Source organism: Podarcis filfolensis (assembly GCF_964270895.1).
Source record: "Podarcis filfolensis genome assembly, chromosome: 1".
NCBI lineage: Eukaryota > Metazoa > Chordata > Lepidosauria > Squamata > Lacertidae > Podarcis > Podarcis filfolensis.
This window is the reverse complement of record NC_139604.1, coordinates 122274907-122302419: the sequence shown is the minus strand read 5'-3', so window position 1 is coordinate 122302419 and position 27513 is coordinate 122274907. Positions and strand designations below refer to the sequence as shown.

General features: G+C 41.7%; 1 protein-coding gene across 26 annotated transcripts in view; it reads left to right on the top strand.

The window, feature by feature from the left end:
• PPP1R13B (protein phosphatase 1 regulatory subunit 13B) overlaps window positions 1–27405 on the top strand; it is a 65785-nt gene extending 38380 nt beyond the window's left edge. For 5 of the 26 annotated variants that reach the window (XM_083611147.1, XM_083611150.1, XM_083611146.1 and 2 more), the window contains exons 5-18: window positions 6809–6910; window positions 7948–8122; window positions 9213–9409; window positions 10383–10547; window positions 11229–11409; window positions 13088–13243; window positions 16104–16270; window positions 16501–17002; window positions 20844–21604; window positions 22453–22590; window positions 22686–22819; window positions 22958–23124; window positions 24641–24840; window positions 26129–27405. In XM_083611147.1, the coding sequence (XP_083467273.1) occupies window positions 6809–6910; window positions 7948–8122; window positions 9213–9409; window positions 10383–10547; window positions 11229–11409; window positions 13088–13243; window positions 16104–16270; window positions 16501–17002; window positions 20844–21604; window positions 22453–22590; window positions 22686–22819; window positions 22958–23124; window positions 24641–24840; window positions 26129–26170 (3087 nt within the window). In that variant the 3' untranslated portion in view covers window positions 26171–27405. Of the gene's footprint in view, window positions 1–1683; window positions 2132–6808; window positions 6911–7947; window positions 8123–9212; window positions 9410–10382; window positions 10548–11228; window positions 11410–13087; window positions 13244–16103; window positions 16271–16500; window positions 17003–20843; window positions 21605–22452; window positions 22591–22685; window positions 22820–22957; window positions 23125–24640; window positions 24841–26128 lie in introns of those variants that run through there. The other 21 variants (XM_083611137.1, XM_083611139.1, XM_083611132.1 and 18 more) reach the window with 9 other exon arrangements.
• The last annotated feature ends 108 nt before the right edge of the window (window positions 27406–27513 follow it).

Here is a 27513-nt window from a genome sequence, read left to right as displayed (position 1 = left end):
AGTCAGACGATTTGGTCCACTTAGCTTGGTATTGCCTGCACTGACGATAGTGGCTCTCCAATGTTTCAGGAAAAAGCTTTTTCCATCCCTGCCTTGAGATGACGAGGATTGAACCTGGTTCCTTTTGCATGCAAATGTCTGCATCTCTAGCTCCTCTGAGCAGCATCAACCTTCAGGAACATTTATTGAGGTGTTTCAGAGATAACATTTTGGATCCCAGCCAGACATTATTTTCTGCTGCTAGTACAGCAAAAACATAAAGAATTGAAAATATTGGTGTAGGATGAAGCATCTCCACCATGAATCTTTGAGGGTAGTCATGTGTTCTGTGTCTTTGAGGGTAGATTCGTCTTTTCAGAAGTATGGGCTGGCATTTTGGTGCCTATGGCATTGTGTGGACATGCATAGATTCCCCATTAAACTGTCATCTGAAAGTATACTTAAACTGCTTCCTTTTCCTTAGCGTAAGTTCACAAGGAAAATGTTTGACAAATCCTTCCTCTTAAAGGCTGTGTGAGTAGCCATTATTTTCTTCCCTGTTCCTGAATTGATAAATAAGGAAGGATGATTCACATTGTCTCAGGTACTGTCTGTTCTACTACAGTTCTGGAGAACTGTGACACATTGTTTGTGCAAGGACATGCATCTAGTGTGCGGGTCAGGTGAATTCCCCCACATGGTATGCACTGTAGAAGGGTATTATTTCAGTATTTGTAGCTGTCCTTTATCAGGAGGGGTGCTGTAACTTGGCTGCTGATATGAAATTATTCCTCTCGGAATGGTCACATCCTGTCATACTGTACATCAACACCAACAAAGCTGTAGGGGGAAATGCAACCTGAAAGCTCTGCATGAGGGACTAAGAGTTATCTCAGATTCACACTTTTTGTGGCACAGGTGTTTGCTGCATATTCAGCTGTGTCTGGGAAGACAAATGTTACAAAGTGTGAAGTGGGATTACCACATGGGTGCATGCCAGGGAATGCCTTTTTTGAACCCACTTCATTGTTATGTTGCTTGCTGCTCCAAACACTGACATCTGTTTGGCAAACATCTTTGACAAATAAAGTGTAAATCAGCCCTTAATGGTTGTTTTAGAAAATGAAGGTAATAAAATGTGTCAACACTCAGAAGCTTAGCAGACCCTTCCTCAACCTTGGGTCCCCAGATGTTGATCCCCAGATGTCAGTCCCCCTCTTCCCCAGCCAGTATGGCCAGTGGTCAGAAATGGTGGATATTGTATTGCAACAACTGAGGAAAGCTGGGCTAAGATGGGGCTAAGATACAAGGCTTAGTGACTGCATTATTATTTTAATAATATATTTAGTGGCTGTATTCTGAGCAGCCTTAGGAATTTTGTCTATGTGCAACAGAGGGGCAGGCATAAACACCAAATACCATTTTTACAAAAGGTTTTTGTTCATTGCTACCAAACTAGTGCCATTTTAGGTGCTCTGTTGCAGAGCGAGATTCCTCAGATTTCAACGGAAAAGAAATGTGTATAAGTCATCAGAATGTTAAGCCCGCAGTGAATTTATGGAATCTGTGGGAGTATATATCTTTTGCCGAAGGTCTTGTGTTTATTTTAAGTATATGTTTAAAAGTAGGAGGTGCATTTTTCCCTTGGTGGGAGCAAGAAGGTTTTATGTCTTACATATGATAGGCTCAGGTTTGTTGTGAAAGGTGAGTGATGTCATTTTGAGATCTACTAATAGCTAGTGTGAGCACAGCAGGAAGTTAGTTACCAGAGAGAGCTCTGAAAGGCTAACGTTTGGCTCTCTTCTCACTGAGCGTGATCTAACAAGAGAACTTCATATGGATTAGCAGGATTGCAAACTTTCCTGAACTTCATCTGCAATTTTGTTTGAACTTTAGCTGTGAATTATAATGAGTGAGATTAAAAGCAGGAACTTCAGTGATTAAGTAGAGCTTTCAAGAAAGAGCTGCTTGCTGGAGGTTCTTCTATAACAGAGTTCTCCGATGTTGAGAGGCTTAGCTGCCCTTCTTTGGAGGCCTAAAATATTGGTTCTAAAAGTACAGTACTGAAGAGGAATCTGGAATCTGGCTTGTTTTCCCTCAACCATCTTTTGCCATGTGGATGGAAAGGAAGCAGCTGAGAGTGAAACTACAGGTTTAAATCTTTGTTTGTTTTTCCTTTCCCCTTCTCTTCCCCAGTGCTAAATAGTCACTGTGAAAGACAGATGGTAAAGATTTGTGTCCAAAATAAACACAGTAATGTTAGAGAAAGTATGTTTGTAACTAATAGCCACTGTCCTGGTTTGTTATTTTGTTATCTTTTGTCATGGGTGTGAAATTGCATTCTTTGGAAATAGTTTCGTTGCCTGTAGCCACTTTCTATTGCGGACTATTTTATAGGATAAAGTTAATTCCATAGACGTATACTGTGAAGTTACGTTTAGTCAAATGCCAATGAGTTTTAACGTGCTATCATTTTATATATAATGCAGATTATATAATATTAATATGACATTGATTAACGTGATATAACTTTTATTATATAACTTATTATGAAGAACAGGAGAGCAGTACTATAAGAATTTAAGATAATAACTTGATTGATTGAGTTCATTGTGAAAAATATACTTTGAAATGAGTCTAGCGCTCAGATTATTCTTTTAAAAAATAGGATTGTGTTCATTTTGAAAGGCAACGTTCTTAGCTTTCAGCGTACATAACCTGATGCTCTTCTGTGTCTCATTTTTGTAAAATCCCATCAGTGCTTCCTAATGTGATGATCCTTACCAAAACCATAGTTTGTAGTCAGATGACATCAGGGCTCCACCAAGGCAAACAATGGAGCTCTGAGTGCATCAGAGACCTGTGGGTAGTGAAGCAGACCCTGCAGTGGAATGTGAATGACAAATTTTGATAGCCTTCACAGCCTGCTAGGAACAGTTTGTTCTTTTGGCATCTCTCACAAGAATATCTTGATTTTTGTTGGTGGAATTTGTTAATGCTCCATGGGTTGCTTTTAGGGAGAAAACCCCCCAGCAATACATATTTCAAGTTCTGCTTATAACATAAATTTATATGTTCCATGTAGTATTGAGGATCAACTATGTGAGCTCTGTATAAAATGATAACTGTAGGAATAATTGAAGGTAGAAAGCCTTCATTATACACAACTTAAAAATTGAATCAGACTGCAAGTGAGGTTTTCCTCACAAATTTTTCTGATTCTTACTGTTCTTGTGCTTCATCTTTTTGTGGGGGAGAAATGTTTACTTCAGTTTTTAACCTTTATTTTGTTGCAGAATGGTTGCCTAAAGTTAGTCAACCACCAGTTTTTCAAACCATCTGCTGCTTATTTTTGTGCGAGGACTGTGTGTGTCCAGCTTTGTTAATTAGCTCACAAGAGTTGCTAGCCTTCAAAAATGTTCTCTCGCCTGCTGAGAGCTAGCAGAAGAGGGATGGAGGGGTCCGTCTCTCTTGCAATAGCCTGCTGCATTTCTGTGCTGAGAGAAGAGGAAAGGGCTTCCCTACTCTGGCAGTCCACTTGGTTTCTGTGTTCAGCGCAGTGGAGTGCAGTTTCATGCACTCCACGCCTGTGGAAATATGCCTTGTGGCAACCAGGGGAGGGCCTCCTCTGTCATGGTACCCAGTTTATGGAACCATCTCCCCTGGCTTTAAAGCAGGCACCAACCTTGTTGAGTTTTTTTGCACCTCCTGAAAACACATTTATTTACCTTTGGAATTTACCCTGAGAACTATTTGAGTTACAGACTGTATAGTTGCATTTTAATATGTATTTATTATACAGTTGTTCCTTGGTTTTCAAACTTTCAAACAATCGGTTTGGGAGTCCGTTCGACTCCTGGAACCATTTGAAAACCAAGGCGCGGCTTCCGATTGGCTGCAGAAGCTTCCTGCACTCAATTGGAAGCCGCATTGGATGTTCGACTTCCAAAAAATGTTCGCAAACCAGAACACTTACTTCTGGGTTTGCTGGGTTTGGGAGCTGATTTGTTCGGGAGCCAAGCCATTTGACAACCAAGGTACTTTTGTACTGTTTTATTTTTTTTGTTTAATGCACTGACCTTTAAGGTTGCAAACTGCCTTGGGATTGATATGGAAGATGGTATATAAACATTTTAAGAAGTAAAAATAAAGCTACTAATTTTGATTTGGGTATCAAGGCTGGATGAAATTTGTAAACTACTGCATAAGGTTTCATCTAAAATAGTGTTTCCCAAACTTGGGTCTCTAGCTGTTTTTGGACTACAGTTCCCATCATCCATGACCACTGGTCCTGCTAGCTAGGGGTTATGGAATTGTAGTCCTAAGCAGCTGGAGATCCAGGTTTGGGAAACACTGATCTAAAGACAGCAATCCTAACCCCTACATCTGCTGATTGGAAGTGGTGTTAAGATGGGGCAGAAGTGCCATTCTTCCAGTACAGATGAACCACATGGGCAAAGGAGAGCCACAGTTATGTTTGTGTAAGATTCTGTAAACATAGATGTACTGCTGGCACTGTTTTCATATGCAGTAAGCCCTAAATCAGGGCATTCCGAAGGCAGGATGGAGGCAGCTGAATCCAAAGCCCTTCATTCATTCCCATGTGATGCCCCAGGATCAGGCCCTCATTTATTTATCACATTTATATCCCACCTTTCCTCCAAGGAACTCAGGGTGGTATACATGGTTTTCACCTCTCTATTATATAGTCACAACAACCATCCAAAACAAGATTTGAAACTTTTTTGAATTGCTTGAGAATTGATATAGGAAAAACAGTAAAAATAAAAACACTCCCAATGCAATGCAAGACACACACAAAAGTGGTTCAGTTAATAAGCATAATATCCCACAGTGATCCCTCCAGCAAAGAGCCAAGGAACCCATTGGCTCCAACCTCTGGCAACAGAAGCATCTGAGCAGAAGGAGCAAGTAGCCAGCTTAGTGGAAAGAGCAAGTAGCCAGCTCAACTACCTTTCCAGTTACTTTCTCTCTGCATTTTGTTCTGCTTTTATGAGATGTGAAAGTCATTTCAGCAGACAGCAGCCTGCCCTAAGCATAAGCTTCTATGCTGTAGTTGTAAAACATGAAGCAACCATATATTTATGTATACATGATTATGGGATACTAGTAGATTAAGGAGTTTTGAAAGTGATGGTTTGGGACTCCATTGATTCATGTAAGTCTTCCTCCCTCTCAGGGATGATTTTGTTTTTCTGCATCAGTATCTCCATTTGAAAATCCTGCCCCTGGGTCACTGCTTGGAGGCATTTAAACTCCTGGACATTCTGGGACCAAGCACTGCTTTACTCTTGCTGGACACTACAGTGCCCACAGGTGGACCGTGATGGCACATTATTTTGGTCTCTGCTCCTCAGTCTTTGTTTTGCTTTATCGTGCTGCCTTAGTCTCTTCCATGCAAAGCAGTGCTCCACGTTCAATAGTCAAACCATCTTGTATTTTATAGAAAGCATATAGGAATGCAAACAGAATTCCATAATGTCATGTATTGTTCATGTATGTGATTATATTTGTTTTACTTAACACCACGTTTGTACTTTCATTTTTACTTTATCCGCTCACTGTTTTCTTCCTTTTACATAGTTGAACTTTCATTTCCTTTTAGTGGGGATTTCGAGGAGGACTTTGGGAACCAGTAAATAATTTACTAGCTTTTTATTGAAGAATGAGCTTTGTTTTGGTCCTCATTAGAAATTGCATTTGAAGTCCTGTTAAGTAGCAAAATACTACTTAAAGAACAGCTTGCAAGGAAGCTCTTAGTAGCTGGGATGCTATTTGTGAAGGCCTCGCTGGCCCTCTGGCAGAATTTGTTGACTAAGATTTCCCACTTGAGCAGCTTTTGCTATTAAGTGTAAGAGTTTCTGTGTCCTTTCTAGGACTCTTAGGAGTGGTGTAGAGGAATTCTGGGATTGCAAAGACAGTATATATTGAACATTAATCTCTGGAGGACAAAATAGTCCATAAGAAGAGGAAATAACCTCTTAACATAAAGGAGAAAAAAGCACACACATTTAGGAACAAAAACAGTGAGAAGCTGAATACAGTTTGAAACAAATTATCCATTGGGAAATTTTAATATTTTCAGCACTTCCTAATGGCATCTTTTTTTCTCTTTGTAAAGCCAGTCCCCAGCTGTTGTAGCCTGATTACATTGGGCTACCTTGGAGGTGTGTTTACCTGCCCTCTAGATTTGTAAACACAGTTCTGCTGCTCATCTCCCCCCTCCACACACACACTGAAGTAAATGGTAGGCTTTCATGTTGGTGGGGGAAAGGAAAGCATTGGACAGTGGTGGTTTTGTATCTTATTTGGATTACATTGCTTTATTATCTATTGTAAACCGCCCAGAGAACTTTTTGTTATAGGGTGACTTACAAATGCTACAAATAAAACAAATTCTATGATTCCCACTCACCTCTACCCCCACCACCCATCAGCTGTAGTGTGGGCTGCATCAAGGAATTCCAGTGTTTCCTTCCCTTATCCCTCAAGGTGATCCCTATCATCATGTATTGGCAGAAAAGGTGTGATCAGTCCTTCATGAGATTTTCCTGCTCCAAGGGTGGTAGGTTCATCATCTATGAAGGCATGCTTCAGTCTCTGCTGCAGCCCTGTAGTGCGCCACACCACACTTGTCATACAAACTTATATTTTCAAGAATATGAACAGGGGCAAAGGGCAGGCTGCTTTCCAAATTGTGTTAAGGACAGTTTATTGCAGAAAATGGCAACTAAAATGTGGAAAAAAAATTATGAGCATTCACATAGTGTAATGACGGAATAATGTTGCTTCTCTTTATTCTCTGCAGGTTGGAAACCCACGTGTTGAACTCACACTTTCAGAACTTCAGGATATGGCTGCCAGGCAACAGCAGCAGATTGAAAATCAGCAGCAAATGCTGGTTGCCAAGGTAAACTGCACTTCCAGTAACAAGAGGAAGGAAAGAACAGAAAATGTGCTGTTTTCACAGAAGGCTCTAAGTCCCAGTAGTACAGAAAATTTGCAAATTGAGAAGTGATGTGGCATTAATCCTGTGTGTGATGCCATGTTGCCTTAGATGTAGGTCTCAAGTCTAGGGTCACATAGTCCATCGGTGATTGAGGCTTTATGGTTATCAACAGAGGTCCACCTACTGACTTGAGCAGAGAGAAAATTTCAGTGCTAGTGTTCTGAAATAAAGTCTTGTTCAGCGTTTTGTTCAATACAGTGATTCGCCACCATAATCATGTTATAATATCACTGTCATTTTGCTTTTAAATGGAAGAAACAATATTTACAAGGTGAAGTCTCTGTTGAGTTAGAGGACAGAAGTGAACTGAGAAGAGTTTAGGTTATACAGTAGTAGTTTGGTGTTGGTTTTTTTTGTGGTTTTTTTTTTAAAAACCTCAGGAGAAAAAGGAAGCATTTCCCGTATTTGTTTAGTCCATAGGCTGTCATTCTAAAGAAGTGGCATTTATCTTGCTCCAGATCTCCTTATCTTTGCCTGTTTGTAGTTTTCTGCTAGTCATTATTTCCTCTGGGAAATTATGTAATGGGGGTTGGGGAGCCATTTTGCTGCAGGAGGAAGTGTGTTTGAGGAACAGGAAGTACAAGTTGCAGGAAACTTCACAGATGTGTTGGAATGAATGTTTCAGCTGGAGCTTGTTTTTGTATAGATGAGAGATTTTATTTTGTAGCTTCAGAAATGAAGGGCCTGGTATCTCTTGGAGGATACAACTGGGAGGCACATAAAAACTTTACATTAATAGGTTCTTAAAAGATAAGTTCATGCTGTTGTTTAATATATTTGTTTCCAGACTGAAGAAGTATGCAGGTAAGATTTTCCTAATTTAAACACTGGCTGACTCACACTGAGGTTTTGTTTTGTTTAGAAGTAATAGGCAAGTGACTGGTAATGCTTTTCTAAAAATAAGACAGCATGATTACATGTTCTACTTGTTTTGATAGGAACAACGTTTACGTTATCTCAAGCAGCAAGAACGCCGTCAACAGCAGTCTGTGTCTGAGAGTGAAAAGCTTCAGAAACTTAAAGAACGAGTGGAAACCCAGGAGACAAAGCTGAAAAAAATCCGTGCCATGAGAGGGCAGGTGGATTACAGCAAGATTATGAACGGCAATTTGTGTACGAGCGGCTTCTTCCCATTTTTTTAAGCTCTTAGGTTCTTGGCCCAGAGGTTGATCGGGGGCCAGGGCTAACAATATATTTGAGCTACTGCTGTCAGCCACTTGTATGGGGAAACATTAACATGAGTCATTCAGAACATGGAGTCCTCTGGAAGCCATTTTCACGATTTTGAGTGCACTTTTCCAGTTGCCATAATGAAGGGAACATGTTGCAGCGTAGTAAGCATCCTGCATTAGGCACACGAGCAGAAACATGCCGTTCTGTAGCATTTCAGAATGTCTTTTCAGCATTCTCAGACTCTCGCGTTTGCTATTTATTTATTTCATAAAATTTATACACTGCTTGGTTGTAAAAAACCTCCAAGCTGTTTGCAAAAGATAAAACAGCCCTACTTTAAAAAAAACAAACAAAAGTTGAAATACTAAAACAGATTAATATCAGTCTGAAATCTTATTAATGTGAATTGCTTATATAATGTGCTGAGTGTAAGGAACAGAAATTAATTGACCCCTCATATCTTAATGTTTCAGGGACTCTGGAATATTAACCAGGAAACCCATGGCATGAGGCATTCAATTGTGTCCCTGCAGTTGGCTTGTGCTAGATCTGATCAGCAGAGCATTGCCTTCTGCTTGCTGCACTTCAAACTCCAGCAGCTGATTCGGGGGGTTGTGGACTGGGGAACATAATAGGCTAAAGTCCAATTTAGGCATGACCACTTAATAGCCTTGTCCAGACAGAATCAACCACAGCACTTTGCTTTGCTCCCACCAGGGGTGCCAACTCGAATAAAATATGGGGGGCTGGTAAGCCCCACCCCACATAATCGATCAAATGATGTGGTGCATGCACATTTCAATGGCAATGCCCATCAACCTGGGGGAACATCCCCCTCAAATATTTTATTGTGGGGGCCGAAGCCCCCACGGCTCCTAGGAGTTGGTTCCTATGGCTCCGCCCCCAGATTATTTTGCTTATAAGCTTCATTCTGCAGCAGCTCAGAGAAAATATTTGAACAGTGTTGCTTATGGCCTCATGCTCATTTCTCTTTCTATGTGTTTGCATTCATTCTGCATTTTAATTTCAGCCACTGAAATTGAACATATCAGTGCCATCTTCCAGGAAAAGCAACAAGAATTACAAGCTGCAGTGTTAAAGGTGGACCAGCTTACTCAACAGCTAGAGGACCTGAGGAAAGGGAAGCTGAATGGGTTCCAGTCTTACAATGGACAGATGACAGGGCCTGCCGCTGTAGAATTAAAAAAATTATACCAAGAGCTACAGGTAAACAGTCATGACATGCATTTTACATAGTGCCAATGAACAAAACTGGGGCTTTCTTCTATTTAGTGTCAGTTAAAATGCATCTCAATTAAAACGTAGCAGTTACAAGGGACCAAGTAAAATTGTTTCAGGGCCATATCCAGGCTGCCAGTTGGTCGTGCCTCCCCATTGCCATTGAAAGCAATTGAATAAATATTTTCCTTTCATCCCTCTTCTAAGAAAGAAAAGCAGTATTACAATCGGGCATTTTAGTTGGTGTTTCATTCACATGTTAAGCACTATATCATCTTAGAAGTAAGTCTTTGTGAGTTCAGTGGGGCTTACTCCCAGCTAAATGTCTATAAGATGACATCCTTTATTTGGAAATGTACAAAATCCAGCAGCACAACTTTTATACTGGAAATCATATCGTAATCAAATTCCTTATAAATTAAGGAAGGTTTTATATTACTGCTTTTCTTTTCAGTGTTCTTTATATAGTTTTGATATTTTACTTAGGCGCTGTTAATTGATTGCATGCTGTATTTATTCATGACTGAACAAGTGCTTTCTGGGAAATGAAAGTATGTCAGAGGGGGTTACAAAGAAGTATATAGATTTTAGTTTCTGCCCCTGAGCACAATCCTTAGAAATATATCTGAAAGAAATAAATTGGACTTACAAGCAAGTAGATGTATTTAGTCTTTAGGCATGTGTTAAACTAGCTAGGCTTGACTCCAAAGAACTATACAATTAATTTTGTATGCCCAATAGAGCTCTGGACTTGTTTTTTCTTATACAGCAGTTCCCCACTAAAGCTCTTAAGTTTCAAAAGGCAGTTTGTTGTCTAGCATAACTATTCTGCTATTTAAATGAAAAATAATTCCAGAGGGCACACACAGGACATATCTGTTTTTTCTACAGATTATTGAGTTTTTTTACCTTTAAAAACAACCCAAACCGAAGTAGTGATAATCACTCTGTTTATTTATAGATTCGTAACAGGCTTAATCAGGAACAGAACACCAAGCTTCAGCAGCAGAAAGAACTTCTGAATAAGCGTAACATGGAGGTTGCCATGATGGACAAGCGTATCAATGAGCTACGTGAGCGCCTATACAAGAAAAAAGTTGAGGCACGTCAAAAAGAAAACATCCCTGTAAGATAAACTATTAAAAGGGCCACATTTCAATACTTCTACAAAGCTCATCAAGCTTCATCAAGTTTCCATTTCCTCTAGCCCCATAGAAGTGAATAATGCATTACTTGTGTTTTGCCAAAATCTGCTGCGGTAATATGAGAGTATAAATTGAATGTGGGGTCATGTAGACGTGAGTTGAAATTTAGTGATAAAATATTAGTTCCTGCACAGGAGTACTTTGGTGGCCGGGATAGGAATAGTAGACTCTTGATTAACTTTTCCAAAATTGAGTTTGCTGAATTACATTGGCAGTAGAAACTCTCTTAATTTCCTAGTAATCTCATGAGTTCCATATTATGCAGACTTTGAAGCTCTATGAAATGGAACCAAAAGGGAGAAGGGGGTATATTATATGATGCTTTTTGGTGCCTTCTGAGATGAAATGCTTTCCACATTCCCAGTAGTTGGGAAAGAGAAATAATAAAACGGAAGCGGGACCGTTATTAACATTGTTTATGAATGTAAAAGAGAAAATGCCCCAGGGGTGAGGGAGGAGAGGAGGAAGGGCTAAGGGGTTTGAACCCCAGAGAGAAGCACACTGTAATTCTTCTATAACTCTTCCTTTTAAAAAGATTCTGCAGATATGTAGACACATGCTGATATTGATGTTAACACACCTTTTGATTTGCCATTTTTTAGTTAAACCGGATAAATGGAACATCCTCTCCTCAATCGTCGTTGAATGCTTCGGGCAGAGTTGCAGCTGTGGGGCCATACATTCAAGTTCCTAGCTCCAGCAGCTATGCTGTGCCAGTTGACCCAGTGAAACCACAGTCCCTCACTATTACTACTAGTGCAACTCACGGAAGATCGAAATCTGGTAAGCAGTTCACAAAAACAAGTACATTGTTTTGTACAGTAGGAGGTGACAAAAGAGTTGCCTTTGGGGATGATCATCAGTCCCTTCCATAAGGTGGAAGGGATTAGAACCCCCAGAGCTCACTTTCATATTGAACAAACTCGTTTGTTCAGTCATTTGACAAAAACATGAGTCGAGATGCTTTCTCCTTTGTCCCAAAGTTACTATTAAATGCCTCTGTGGTTTGCCATATGATGTTGTACCATATGCAACTCCTACATTAAGTATGGCTGTGATTAAAAGTTCATATTTAATTGCAAGAAGAACAATTCTTATGTGAGTATTGTGACAGAAGGGGAGTGTTCAGGAGAGCCTCTCATGTCCTTCCTTGCACAACTGCCTTGCGGAGTAGGGCAGTAACCAACCAGTAACAGCTGCCACATTTGAACTCACAGCTATCCCCCCCAGGTGGGAAGAAATCTGGGGTGCTCAAGGAAGTTCTAAGAGTCTTGAGATCCTAGGAACAGAGCCTCTTGTGTTTCCCATCCAGATCCCTCACAGTTTACCCAAGGCATAAAGTGAGCTGCAAAGTTCTCCGTCTCTCCCAGAGATCAGAGCAACTGACTGATCCTTAACAACCCCAATTCTGTTCTTATTTAGCATGAGCCCAAATGATCCGGGGTTGTGGGGGATGATTAGAATCCTTGAGCTTGGCAAATGCACCCACTCCAGATCTGCAACAGTCAAATTATATGAAGTTTTATTTCTAGTAGAAGAAGGAAAGAAGAAGGCAGTTGGACAAAACAAAATACTGAAAAAAAGGAACTCTGTGGCTCAAACCTGATTGATCCTAAACGACTTCACTTGCAACACAGTGCTCTGGCCCTAAAAGGGATTTTTCAGAGTGAGGGTATGCTAGAAACCTCACAAGGGTCAGAGGAAGCTACTTTTTGCTGGTATAAATAGTCCCTAGGGTCCCCCATCTCATTGCTAGACAGCCTGTAATTTGTGGATTCAGAGGTTTGGCAGGGATTATTTTTCTCACGTGGAAAATGGAGGGCAGGCCAGTTCTTGCTCAGGCTTAATGGAGGGCGAGAATTGCCCTGCCTCATGAAAACGGAGAGGCAAGAGACCAGACTATAGCATTTCAAGAGATGTAAAAACAGTATAACATGCATCTTCACACACATTTATGTAGATGGTTTCTGCAACTTGTAGATTCCTTTTCTGTGGGTTATCTTTGAAAACAAACAGTTGATACTTAACTAGTCAAAACAAGTCCTGCTTGCAGTTTCTGAACACAGAATGCCTCCAGATACATCATTGGCTTTAGCCTTGTACAATATTTTGGATATCTGGCTAATTGGTTTTGTTTGGTTATGAGCCCTTGTCTCTAGCAGCCAAGTACAATATATGCAGAATGCACTTTAGTCATATAAATTACATATGCACTTCTTTTAAAAAACTGACTTTTTCTCCCCTGCAGCTTAAGTTGAAAATCGTTTTCTACCCAGATTTTGTATGAGACACAATTTGAGGGCTCTTTCTTAATATGTTGAGTGTCATACTTTTATCTGTACATTTTCCTGTTCTCTTTTACGTTTTAATCTTTCTCTTGTCATTTATGTTGTAATTCTTTTCCACATCCTATTTTTTTCCCTTTTTCTTTTACTGTGTGACTGGATCTGGTCGTCTCCAGTAGATACAGACTATGGGTGTGTGAAAAAATCTCCAGGTCCCTGGAAGATTTCTGATTTAGACATTATAGTGGATCCTATTCTGTCACCTCCCTCTCTTCAGTCTGCTGTTCACAATATCATCCATTCAGCTTCTACTCTTTCTGAGATCCTGCACTGTGAGTCTGTAGAAGAACTTTGGCAAGCTAAGAAATCCCATTTTTAATATGGTCATCTGAGCTTTGGCACACAGATGCATATTAAACATGAATTTTTAGAACTGTGTCTGTATATTGTCAATAGAAGCATGTGTGTGTGTTTCATTGTTTTCTGGGTATTTCGCAAGTGAACAAATCTAAAATGCTCTCCTTCATGTATCTAGAAAAAGCAGAATACTTAGCTAGCAAATAATTAACTATGCTGGTACCTTGAGTCAAGAAAGTTCACATAGGGTCACATTGTATATATTTTGACATAAGCAGGTACTGTTTTTTGTGTTCTCTAGTCTTGTTCTTAGGCTGTGGACAAGTTACTTGTTACCTGTACTCTTGTACCTGGCAGTAAGTCCCATTGAACTCAGTGGGGCTTTTTTGAGTAAACATATACAGGCTCACAGGACGCGGGTGGCGCTGTGGTCTAAACCACTGAGCCTAGGGCTTGCCGAATCCCCATGATGGGGTGAGCTCCTGTTGCTCGGTCCCAGCTTCTGTCTACCTAGCAGTTCTAAAGCATGTCAAAGTGCAAGTAGATATATAGGTACCACTCCGGCGAGAAGGTAAATGGCGTTTTCATGCGCCACTCTGGTTTCGCCAGAAGCGGCATAGTCAAGCTGCCCACATGACCTGGAAAAACTGTCTGCAGACAAACGTCAGCTCCCTCGGCCAGTAAAGCGAGATGAGGGCTGCAACCCCAGAGTCGTTTGCGACTGGACTTAACTGTCAGGGGTCCTTTTTATACAGGCTCACATCATCAGTCTGCAATCCTAAACACACCTACTAATGAATAAATTCCATGGAACACAGTGGAACTTACTTATGAGTGCACAGATTCCACTGAAATTGAACTTCACTACCACTTAGTTTTCATCATCTTAATGCGGGGGGGGGGGGGAGGAGGTCATTTTAACCGCCAGTCAACTGATGGGTAGTTACAGGTACTGACACTGGTAGTTACAAAAACTGCTGATTGTCACTGGGAGCGGACCATCAAAGGGACTCTCTTTGATTTTCAGTCAGCTGTTGAATTCTGAATAGTTTAATGAGCGAGTTGGCGGGGCAGTTTTGAAATAGAAACAGAAATAAAATGAAGTGTGCATGTTCCGCTGTGGACCCCAGGTTTCCAAGAATCATACAAATAATTCTGCTTGCTCAAGGTGGCTTTGGTATTGCTTTCTTGAACAGCAGACCCCCCCCATGCCATGCAGCAAGGCATGTTTTAAACCAAAGGTAATTTCAAAAGCAGTTTGTTATTTAGCATTGGGCTGTGTGTGTGTGTGTGTGTGTGTGTGTGAGAGAGAGAGAGAGAGAGAGAGAGAGAGAGAGAGAGATTATGGGGTGTGGGGATCAGACCTCTCAGGCACACTATTTCATGAAATAGCCTCCTAGAAAAAAATAGAGTGAGTTTTGTACCAAATGTTTATTTTCGGATTAAATGCTTTATTTATGCTTGCTACTAACTGTATCAAGTGTTTCAAATCAGGCCTCTTATCTCTGGTTATAACTTGTATATAATACTGGGTTCTTGCTGTTCTTGAAATTATGAAAATTGAGATGCACAAATTGGAAACCTTGTTACAAAAGAAGCTTTTTACGGCATGTATGAGAAAGAGCATTTTTTTGTTCTAAGAGTAACCATTACTTTAGACAAATTTCATTAAAAGTTAATTCAGGAAGTTGGCATCCTCTTCAGGTGCTGTTTTGCTTCAAATTTTTTTAAAAAAATTTTTTAGCTTCTGGGTTTGTGTCAAAGTATTCTGATATTCAAAGTCAATTTCTTGCTTGAAGAGGATACATGAAATGCATGGATACAAACCAGTTACTTCCATAGCCACCATACTAGTTTCTGATATCCCCCTACAAAAATGGGAAAATAACACATGAACAGCAGATCCATCTGGTTTTCAGTGCATTTGCTTGACTGCTGTGCTTATGAATATGGCATGCATTTGCTCAGCTGGGGTGGGTTTTTTCATATAATCTATATCAAAATTCACGTTTAGAAAGTTTCTTCTTATTTTCCAGGTGGGCATGATGTCGGGGTGTGTTGGGGATATAATATCTTCACTTGACTTTCTGATTCTTTGTACTACCCCAGATGATGATAATAGAAGGTCATGGACAGTGTCAGATCTTGATGTTGGCCCTGAAGGCAGCTCTTCGTGGCATTCAGGAAACAAAAAACAGCAGTTTATGAACTGTATGTTGCAAACCACAATGCATCCTCAGTAATCTTAATTCTAATCAGAAATCAAAAGGCATCTTAGATTAAGATAATGAATTATCTTTCAGCACAATACATCTGTAGAATTCAGTTTGAATTGAAATGGAATGTTTAGTGTTAATGTATTTTATTATAATTTCCCCATCCTGTGGGCTCAGACCAACTTACAGAAATGCATGGGTGATATCCAGTTGTGAGAATGTTTATTGTGCGGCCTTTTCTAGAGCCAGCAGAAATCTATGAATGTATCCCTAAAATAATGAAATCTCACTAAACTCAAAACAGTACTCAGAGCTCTAAACAGGTTACCAGTCGCTTCTTTGGCCTTATGTATAAGCTTGTGATTTAATATGCTTTATTGGTCTTGGCCACCTTCGGGACCTAGTACAGATAGGCTGGGTAGAAATTTAATAATAAAATACATTAATAAACATTATTTTAGATTAAACACATTTAACTGATTGTTGGCATCTCTAATCCTACTCTGATTTTCTTAATCTGAATTATTCTGCACTATCTTCCATTCACAATTTCATATTCTCTTTATACAAATGTGTGGGCATCAGTAACCATTTAATAAACATTTTCCTTTGTTGCCAGCTAACGAGGGAACCTGGTCAGCAGTTAAGCAGAGTCCTGTTCCTGTGGTGAAGCCGCCCCAAATCTCCAATGCAGACTGGAAGGAATCAAGCATGGATGCTGGTTTAAAACAAGGAACGATATCAAGTCAGCCTTTGTCTTCTTCATTAGGAAGTACTGATAAGCTGGTGAGTTTTTATCACTTCTACCCCCATCCCCTTGCTGCATACAGTATCAAAAATTCATGGTGTTTTGCATGTTTGTGTACAACATTTCTGTATGTGCTATGGGCCTCTCTGGCAAGATTTTGTGTACTTCATCCATGAGATATGTGTTAAAAAGGGATTTGCTTTCTATACAGGATAGAAGAACAGCCTTCTCAGCTTTTCAGACACTTCTTCTGTTTTCCCCTCCGCAGGGTCTTGATATAGGGAAAGTACCACCTACCATCCCTGGAGCAAGTAAGCAGTTGCCCCAGAACTATGGGACCTACCCAAGCGCCATTCCGTTGGGAACAGGTTCTACCAATTCCCTTGAAAGGCGAAAAGATGGCAGCCTCCCAAGACCAGGCTCTACAGCAGCAAGCCGGCAAAGACCTGTTCCGTTACCACCAGCAAGCAGCGTTCATCAGCCAAGCTCCTCGCAACAAATACAGCAGAGAATATCTGTGCCTCCAAGCCCCACATATCAACCTTCTGGCGCCCCATTATTTCCAGGTGGTGATGGCAGGCCTGATCTCCCCTTAACTGTGGCCATCAGGCCTTTCTTAGCTGACAAAGGCTCAAGGCCCCAGTCTCCCAGGAAAGGGCCCCAAACCGTGAACTCCAGTTCCATCTATTCCATGTACCTTCAGCAAGCGACGCCACCAAAGAACTATCAACAGGCTGTATACAATACCCTGAACAAGTCCGTTAAAGCAGGTAGAATAATTTGATGTTGCATATCTTTTCTGTTTAAGAGCTGCTCAATACTTACAGGAGTTAAATTAGGTTTGATGTAAATTAGATCTTTGCTTAAAAAAAGTACTGTTTATTTCAAATGGTAGAAAAGAGCTTGGGCATTCTGCTAACTCAGGATTTCTTTACAAATGACTGTACATTACAGGTTTGCAGCATTGCATCTAATTGGGAGGCAGTAGCTTTCAGAAGTGGGTTATGTTTTGCTACAAATCTAAAATTGGGGCTTGTGCTCTCCCTCTCTCTACATCGTGACTAGTCTGAGGTGCTGAACAATATTTGCTTCACTTTAAAGACAGTTGTTAAGGGGACTTATTTGAACCGGTTGGGGTGGAGCTGCAAAGCTAGATTCTCAGCATTTTTGTCACTGCTACTTACCAAGAAGGAGAGGGGTGAGGCGTCAAAGTCAGCGCAGTGCATACACACTGGAGAGCTAATTCATTGTTCCCGCCAGTGCACCCATACTGCGCAGACCTCTCCCCTTTCCTTCTCTCTAATTGGCAACGACATACCTGCTGGGGAAATAGTGATGTGATTCTGTCTCACCTGATGAGCCACTTCTGCAACCATCTCAAGGATTACTTTAGGGGCCTGTTTTATTGAATGAGTTGTTTCCAACTAATCTCAACTCACTGAAATTAGTGAACCTGAGATAGCCCTGTTCATTAATTTCAGTGGGTCTACTCTGAGTAGGACTAACATCGACTACAACCCAATATTTACATGAGTGATTGAGGGGAGTGAAGTTAACACTAGGTTTATTAGCATTTCCAGAAGAGACATGGAGGTATTAATATAATGCTAAAAGACATAATAATAATAATAATAATAATAATAATAATAATAATAATAATAATTATTATTATTATTTATTATTTGTACTCCGCCCATCTGGTTGGGTTTCCCCAGCCACACTCTGGGCAGCTTCCAACAAAGATAAAAAATACACTAAAATGTCACATATTAAAAACTTCCCTGAACAGGGCTGCCTTCAGATGTCTTCTGAATATCAGGTAGTTGTTTATCGCTTTGACATCTGATGGGAGGGCGTTCCACAGGGCGGGCGCCACTACCGAGAAGGCCCTCTGCCTGGTTCCCTGTAACTTGGCCTCTTGCAGTGAGGGAACCGCCAGAAGGCCCTCGGAGCTGGACCTCAGTGTCCAGGCAGAACGATGGGGGTGGAGACGCTCCTTCAGATATACTGGACCCAGGCTGTTTAGGGCTTTAAAGGTCAGCACCAACACTTTGAATTGTGCTCGGAAACGTACTGGGAGCCAATGTAGGTCTTTCAAGACCGGTGTTATATGGTCTCGGCGGCCGCTCCCAGTCACCAGTCTAGCTGCCGCATTCTGGATTAGTTGTAGTTTCCGGGTCACCTTCAAAGGTAGCCCCACATAGAGCACATTGCAGTAGTCCAAGCGGGAGATAACCAGAGCATGCACCACTCTGGCGAGACAGTCTGCAGGCAGATAGGGTCTCAGCCTACGTACCAGATGGAGCTGGTAAATAGCTGCCCTGGATACAGATTTGACCTGTGCCTCCATGGACAGCTGTGAGTCCAAAATGACTCCCAGGCTGCGCACCTGGTCCTTCAGGGGCACAGTTACCCCATTCAGGACCAGGGAATCCTCCACACCTGCCCGCCTCCTGTCCCCCAAAAACAGTACTTCTGTCTTGTCAGGATTCAACCTCAATCTGTTAGCCGCCATCCATCCTCCAACCGCCTCCAGACACTCACACAGGACCTTCACCGCCTTCACTGGTTCTGATTTAAAAGAGAGGTAGAGCTGGGTATCATCCGCATACTGATGAACACCCAGCCCAAACCTCCTGAGGATCTCTCCCAGTGGCTGCATGTAAATGTTGATAAGCATGGGGGAGAGGACAGAACCCTGAGGCACCCCACAAGTGAGAGCCCAGGGGTCTGAACACTCATCCCCCCCCCCACTTTCTGAACACGGCCCAGGAGGAAGGAGCGGAACCACTGTATGACAGTGCCCCCAGCTCCCAGCCCCTCAAGACGGTCCAGAAGGATGTTATGGTCGATGGTATCGCCGCTGAGAGATCCAGCAGAACTAGGAAACAGCTCTCACCTTTGTCCCTAGCCCGCCGGAGATCATCAACCAGTGCGACCAAGGCCGTTTCAGTCCCATGATGAGGCCTGAATCCCGACTGGAAGGGATCCAAATGGTTCGCTTCTTCCAGGCGTGCCTGGAGTTGTTCAGCAACCACTCGCTCAATCACCTTGCCCAAGAATGGAAGATTTGAGACTGGGCGATAATTGGTCACCGTGGCCGCATCTAAAGATGGTTTTTTAAGAAGCGGTTTAATAACCGCCTCTTTCAGCGGGTCTGGGAAGGCTCCCTCACGGAGGGAAGCATTCACCACCCCACGAAGCCCATCGCCCAGTCGTTCCCGGCTAGCTTTTATAAGCCAGGATGGGCAAGGATCCAGGAGACAGGTGGTTGGCTTCAATCGTCCAAGCAGCCTGTCCACATCCTCGGAGGTAACAGATTGGAATTGATCCCACACAACTTGACTAGACAGGACTCTAGCACTCTCCCGCCCTGGCCCTGCTCCCACGGTGGAGTCTACTTCTTCCCGAATCTGAGCAATTTTATCTGCAAAAAACTTTGCAAAATCATTGCAGGAGATCATGTGGCCTGTACTGGGCCCCGATGTCGCAGGTGGTTCCGCTAAATTGTGAACCACCTGAAAATGTCTCCTGCTGCTGTTTTCTGCAGATGCAATAGAGGCGGCGAAGAAAGTCTTCTTCGCCGTCGCTATCGCCACTTGGTAGGCTCGACGTTGAGCTCTAACCTGTGTCCGGTCAGATTCGGAATGAGTTATCCGCCACTGGCGCTCTAGCCGTCTCAACGATTGGTTCATTGCCCTCAGATCCGTGGAAAACCACGGGGCTGTCCAGGCTCCATGCAATCGGAGAGGGCACTTCAGAGCCAAACAGTCAATAGCCCTGGTTAACTCCACATTCCAGCGGGCCACCAGGGAATCGGCTGAAAGGCCATCAACATGGGATAAAGCATCCCCTACCACTCTCTGGAAACCATTTGGATCCATTAAGTGGCGGGGGCGGACCATCCAAATTGGTCCCACCTCCCTGCAGAGGGGATGGGTCGCAGAGAACTCCAGTTGCACCAGGAAGTGATCTGACCATGGCACTTCTTTCGTTTCGCTTTTACTTACTGTTGATAAGAGAACTAAGAACTGTCAACTCGCCACTAATAACTTCATGTTGGAAATGGATAAATGCAACAAAATGGTGAAATATCTTGTATTCTTTCTTGAAGCCATGGATGTCCTCAACTATATTTGAGATATCATAACAGAATGTTGTTTTTCATTTCGCAGCAGTTTGATGTCACTGTATCTGTAGCTTAGTGGGCACCTTTGGTGTGCTACTCCTTGTTCTCTTTTGCTTGCTATTTAAAGCACATCATATCTATATTTCATAAAGGGGCTGACTTGCAAGGAATGCTACACATTAGAGATGTTTAGGCTTTTTAGTGCTGTATGTCCTTCCTTTTTTAGATATCCATACCCAAGAACCATGACCTCCCTTCCAAATCTCCCCCACTTTTATGACTGCTTTATAACTGCATGAAAATGTCCATAATTGTTAGAAAGATGAGTTGCATTTAAGTAGTTTCCTCATGCATTTGAAGCTACAAAATTGACAACTGTCACCATTAATTTTTATATGATTTTTAAAACAACAAACAACACTTCTGAGAAGTTATTCCATGTTGATTTAGACCCATCCCTAACTGCTACTTTTTCTTCTCAGTTTATGGGAAGCCTGTTGTACAGTCCGGTTCGACTTCCCCTTCGCCGTTGCCATTCCTTCACAGCTCTTTGCCTGCCAATCCATCACAGCCTCAACCTCCCAACGAGTATAGTGAAAAAGATCAAGAACTGGAAAACACCCCACCCTCTGGTGATAACAGCAACGTAGAAAATATCCCCCGCCCCCTCAGCCCCACCAAGCTCACGCCCATCGTGCATTCGCCCCTTCGCTACCAAAGTGATGCCGATTTGGAAGCCCTTCGCAGGAAACTCGCCAACGCTCCCAGGCCCTTGAAGAAGCGGAGTTCCATCACTGAACCAGAAGGCCCCAGTGGGCCAAACATTCAGAAGCTATTGTACCAGCGCTTTAATACCCTGGCCGGAGGAATAGAAGGTGCCCCTTTTTATCAGCCAAGCAACTCACAGGACTTCATAGGCACCTTGGCAGATGTTGACAATGGGAACACAAACACCAATGGCAATATTGAGGAGCCCGTAGCTGTGCCCCCGACAGCTCCTCTTCCTGATGAGCCTTCATCAGATGCCAATGATAACGAACTACCTTCTCCTGCAACTGAGGAGTTGATCAGCGAGGAAAACACAAATCAAATGCCCGAGACAACGGAGGATGATAACAACAACAACAACCCTGCTATAGCCCCTTCTGTTGAGCGGCCACCTAGTCCAACCCCCGAGGCAGAATCCCCAGAAGAGGAGGAAATGCAGCCGCCACCTGCTCTTCCTCCTCCTCCACTTCCTGCGGTAAGATACTGCGCTAAAACCAGTGTGATCTGGGGGAGAGGGGGGGCGTAAGCAGTGCTATGCCACATCGTGGAATCTGCAAAACTTTGAATCCGCTTTAGGTTGAGTGTGTACAGCAAGTCCAAACCGCCCCCCCCCATACAACTTTCTTAGTATATTCTAATTTTTTCCCAAACAAATGGCCAATTAGTCTAACCTATGTCTTGGATGTAGGGCAAAAGTGTTACATAGAGCAAGTCAGGCAAGTACAGAAGCAAGATTTGACTGTGCTGCAATGTGTATTTTGGTGAAGTGCACTTTGATCCAGGTCTGAACAATTTGTGACCCACCAAGCTAAAAGCAGTGTAACATTCACATTGTGACCTGCCAAGTTCTTTATAACCTTGGTTTTGAATTCCCAGGCAGGCAGACAAAACAAAAGGTTCATCGAGCTGCTGGTGGGCTCCATTTAGCTTAAAGTTGTGCAGGCCTGTCTTTTAAGGCCTTGGTCCTCAGTCGGTGGGTTATGATCATGCCACCAGCACCAAACATTTATAAGTAAAAGGGAGAGAGCAGGACATGTACAGGTAAAGGTTGGTCTTGGTTCTGAAAATATTAAAGACTATTGTCCTATGGGAATACACCAAGCGGGCTCCCTTTCAGTTACATTAGGAAAACAAGTAGTGGCGATTATCTAGATATTATGAGCATTAAAGAAAAGCTAGAGACAAAGTTGGGGCAGTTCTCATGTTTCTACTAGTTCCAGAAAACAAAAGTTTAAAACAGGATAAATTTGTCTATGATAGACTGCAGTTCACAATGTTCTGATACTGATGCAGTTTGAAACTCAGGGTTGCCTTTTTACTCAGACCAAAAGGACCAACCTGAAGAAACCCAATTCGGAGAGAACTGGCCACAGCTTGAGGGTCAAGTTCAATCCCTTGGCTTTGCTGCTGGATGCCTCTTTGGAGGGAGAGTTTGACCTGGTGCAAAGGATCATATACGAGGTAAACTTGGAAATATTGTTACTCACCTATGTTATGTTTTGATGGTGGAAAATATTTAAGTTCATGCAGTCAGTCCTTGTTTTCCCCCAACTTAGGTGGATGACCCCAGCAAACCTAATGATGAAGGAATCACTCCTCTGCACAATGCAGTGTGTGCTGGCCATCATCACATAGTTAAGTTCCTGTTGGATTTTGGTGTCAATGTGAATGCAGCAGACAGTGATGGATGGTAAGAGACCAAGTCGAGCACACACTTCTGTTGGGTGCCAACAAAAGCTAGTAACCAGTTACTAGTGCAAATCCATCTTCACAGGAACGAGGGCACATTTTGTCTCACTTGACGTTGAGTCTTTTGCTTTGTTATCAGGACTCCTTTGCACTGTGCTGCCTCTTGCAACAGCGTTCATCTCTGCAAGCTACTTGTTGAATCTGGAGCAGCAATTTTTGCTTCAACCATAAGTGACATAGAAACTGCGGCAGACAAGTGTGAGGAAATGGAAGAAGGTTATATTCAGTGTTCCCAGTTTCTGTATGGTAAGTTTCAGGTTCTGTAACTTGAGATTTCAGAACTTTGCTTGAATTTGTCATTCCTCACTTGTTCCAGGATCTAGAAGTATGGCATTGCTTATTTTACAATGAAAAGTGTGTATTTGATTTCGTGTGAAGATTTATGCAGCACCTTTCAGCCAGCTGATCCTCAAGGCAGCTTACTGCAGATTCCAAGTACACCAAAACAACAACAATGTTAGAATACCGACTGTTGTTGTGGAGAGGCAAACGAGGTATCAAATTAAGAATGTGTGACATACACCGTGTGGCTAGTTTGCTCACTAAATCAGATGATAAAGGGGTGGAAACTAAGGTAATACAGGTTGTATTCTTCATTGATTTGAGGAATTCTGTGTGCTGTTAGTGGGAACACTGTGTATGTGAGTGGGTAGAAGAGTGGAGAAGCCGTTAGACACAAACACATCTTCAAATGTTCCCATGTCTGGCTTTAGGAAATGACTGCCTTTCTCAGCATGAGCTGTGACTCATATTTAGCCTGCTTTGGAGCAGAAACAGCTGTGCCACAAAAGGACAGTTAGAGCAGTTCCAGTATGATCCAGAATGTAGCAGCCTACCTACGAAGGCCTTTCCTGGTTACAGAATCTCCAGAAACATGCACTTGCCTTATTGAATAATAAAGGAAGGGATGATTATTTCCCGTTGACTGTGCTTAAGCGAGTGCAATGTAAATTGCTGCTGTAGCTTAAGCCAAGTCATAAAATTCATCCACCAGAACGTGTTCACAACCATTCAGAGCTTTGTGCCTATTGGCTTTGCCAGTTTCCATTTCCCATGGGACATGTGTTTCTACAAACCTCGGACAAAATGACCAACCTCATATTAGTGCTAGTAGAGTGAGGTACTCAGGACAGATATATAATGGGGTATAATAGGGATGCAGGTGGCGCTGTGGTCTAACCCACTGAACCTCTTGGGCTTCCCAACCTTTATTACCTTATAATGGAGTATAACACTTACTGGTGTAATCTCCTAGAACTAGTTGCAGGGTGCTTCTTTTGCCTTTCCCCATGACAAAACCACCTGTCTCTATAAATCAGGCCTTATGACTGTGGTGGGATTTGATAAGAACCCTACACCGCCTCTGGTCCATGTCAATTTCACATGTGTGTATTTATGTCTGGTCCATCTTGTTTTCATAACTCTTCATATTTTATCCTGGTGTACACATTTTAAGTGTTTTATCCAAAAATATGCACTTAAAAATGACTGTTGGTACTTTCATTGAGTTGAGGATTGCATCACAGAATCTGGAGAAGTGTGAAATCTATCCATACATTAATCTGGAAGGTGCAAATTAGGTCAGTTTGCACAAAAATGCAGACCAAACAGAATTCTCCTCCCTCACTACAATTGTATTACACATTGTATTACATTTCCATGCTGCATGAGAGCCAGGGGTGCCATGATTGCAGTATCCATTTTCCAAATAGTGGTTATTGCTTATTCATGTTAGGTTAATGTAGTTGTTTCTTGGTCATAGGTGTGCAGGAGAAACTGGGAGTAATGAACAAAGGCATTGTGTATGCGTTGTGGGATTATGAAGCTCAGAACAACGATGAGTTGTCATTCCATGAAGGAGATGCAATTACCATTTTGAGGCGCAAAGATGACAATGAGACAGACTGGTGGTGGGCTCGTCTCAATGACAAGGAAGGCTACGTGCCTAAAAATCTCTTGGGGGTAAGTCTTGCACGCTCTTCCTAATTCCAGCACAATACAGTGCTTTTCAGAAATCCTCCAGATTGCTCAGTTAGGAATGATTAAGACAGGGGTACTGGTTTATTTGGAAGAAAGTTCTTCCTGAACTGTACCACTGCAGGTTCAAGTACAGACCAAGAACAGTAAAAAAAAAAGGGGGGGGGGAGGAGCTGGTCATTTTAATCTCCACAGGTAGAGTTGCAGACCTCAGAATAACTCTTTTTAAGGTGGTGAATCATGTGGAATGTATAGAATATGGGATAGTCAAACAGGGTTCATAGAGAAATTTAACTAATAAACTGGGGCTCAACAGAAATTACCATACTTTTCTGCGTATAGGACTGTTTTTTTACTCTAAAATAATGTTCAAAATCTGGGCTCGTCTTATACACAGATAGTATCTCCCCCCATTTTCTCCCCAAAAATATACATGGGGGCATCTTGTAGATGGAAAAATACTGTAGTTTTCTTTGTTGAATTCCTCCCAGATTATTTATAATGTACATTGTGCTGTTACAAACTTTCTGTCAGCACAGCATTTCTGCTTGCTTGATGGAACAATCTCCCCTCCCCTGCTGTTCTGGTAACTCCTACACACCCCAATATTCTGTGTTGCTTCTGACACCCATAATTTGCACTTACTAGTACAGTTCTCAAGAGTGCAGCTTTGTCTTCTAAAACACAATACTAAGCTGCAAGCCTCTATGAAAGGAGACAGGATGTTGAACAGGATGCTGTTTGGGCCTTCCCTATACATGCCAAAGACTTACTTGTGGTGGGCCCAAGCACTCAACAAGCAAAAAGCAAGAAACCTCCATAGAGTGGGTATGGATCTGAATTGGAAGACAGTGGGCTTTTGGCCCTAAACAAATCTGAAAGCAAACTCAAATGATGGCAGTGGAATTTGCTTCCAAATTTGTGTGTTAAGTTCAGAATGCTACTATTAGTACAAAGCTTGAAACAATGTGGAACAACCAGTTTTCAAGAGAATCATTTTCTAATACAAGGGTTTGAACAGTTAAAATTACTAATGTTCCCATTTAGAACTGATTATTGCTATTGTTGTAAATTGTGAAGCATCAGCCTAAAGCACCTTTTCAACAGCTCAGTTGAAAAGATTCTAGCAGAAATAAAGGGAAATGGAACTAATATGTATGATGCTGTCGAATTGTTCTGCTTAAAAGTTGCTTTTAATGCAGTGGTAGAGTTGTAAAAACAAATATGCTTTATAATTTGCTAAATAATAATTTTAAATCTTGTTTTATTGCAGTTATATCCAAGAATAAAACCTAGGCAACGAACTCTTGCCTGAAAACCATCATTTGGCAATACAGTATCTTGCTGGCAACTGGAAGTATACACTGGAAACATTTTCAATCACATTTCACCAGAAGTAAAGCTATACTTGTTTTAATTGGTGCTCTTGTTAAATTGATGGACAGCATTTGAGATTTCCAATCTGAAGTTTGTATGTGAGATCTGTTCCATGTTCACCCACCCAGTCATTGGGAGAGGTACTCAACACAGCCTACAGTATTTTGCCAATTGAATTAAAAGAACAAAACTTGTGCTAGATGTTAAAAACCTTTGCAAAACACAGGTATGCTGTCTGATCCATTCTAGTCCACAGTAACTGTCAAGGTCTTTATTAAAATTGTCAACTGATTGTTGAGTTTACTGTGTAAATCCTTGAAGAGCTTGGTAAGTTGGCATCTGGAAATTACCAACAGTCCTCTGGTATAAAAAGTGTTATTAACTAACAGAGAAGCATCAATGCTGAATGGATTTTTGCACATTTCTCAAAACCACGTTCCTTCACTTGATGTTTTTTTCATGATATTCTGCTTACAGCACCACTTTAAACTTTCTCAAACACACCCACACTGAATTCCATCTTCTGGACAAACCTGCATTCATATTTAAGGGATCTGTATGTCTATATGAAAGAAAAGTGCAATAGTTGAGAAGGTAAGAGTCAGGTTATAAAAAAGCTAATAGGTCCCTTTAAGGACCTTTAAATCTTATCTGTGAAAGTAGGGAGGGGGTCTGAAGGACTGAATAAAGGCTGAGCTGGCTATGTAGAGAGTGAAGGGAGAAAGAAGAGGACGTCTTGCTGTTTTGGCTGGGGCAGCATCTGTGGTTCTTGGCAGCCCGGCATCTTGTGCCAGGGTGAGTTATGCAATAACTTTATCCACTATCTAGTTTCGAGCAAAAAAAAGCACTTCACTGGAATATTAGTTGTACATTATTTTATATACAGAAGTCTATTTTGAACTTCCCATTATGTTGTAGCCATACGTGTTTTATAATTTCCTCCCTGTAAACTGTAGGCCATTTGGCTTTATTCATGTACACGGTGTGCATAATTTATATATCCATTGATGCAGTGCTGTAACTTGCTTTTACCACTGTTTAGCATTAATTGTATATATTGTGGTGATGAGAAGTGGAAGGGTATTGTAAAAGAATATTTGCTAAATGAATGTGAGTTAAAAGCCTATGATACACTGCTAATCCAGTGTGCACAATAAAACTACTGCTAAGGTATAGTTGTGGTTGTAGGTGTTTCTTACCCAAAAACATTTTTTAAAGAACATAATTTGTAACGAAGCCCCCTGACACATTGAATGTACCTGCCTCTGCTTTCATGTCTAC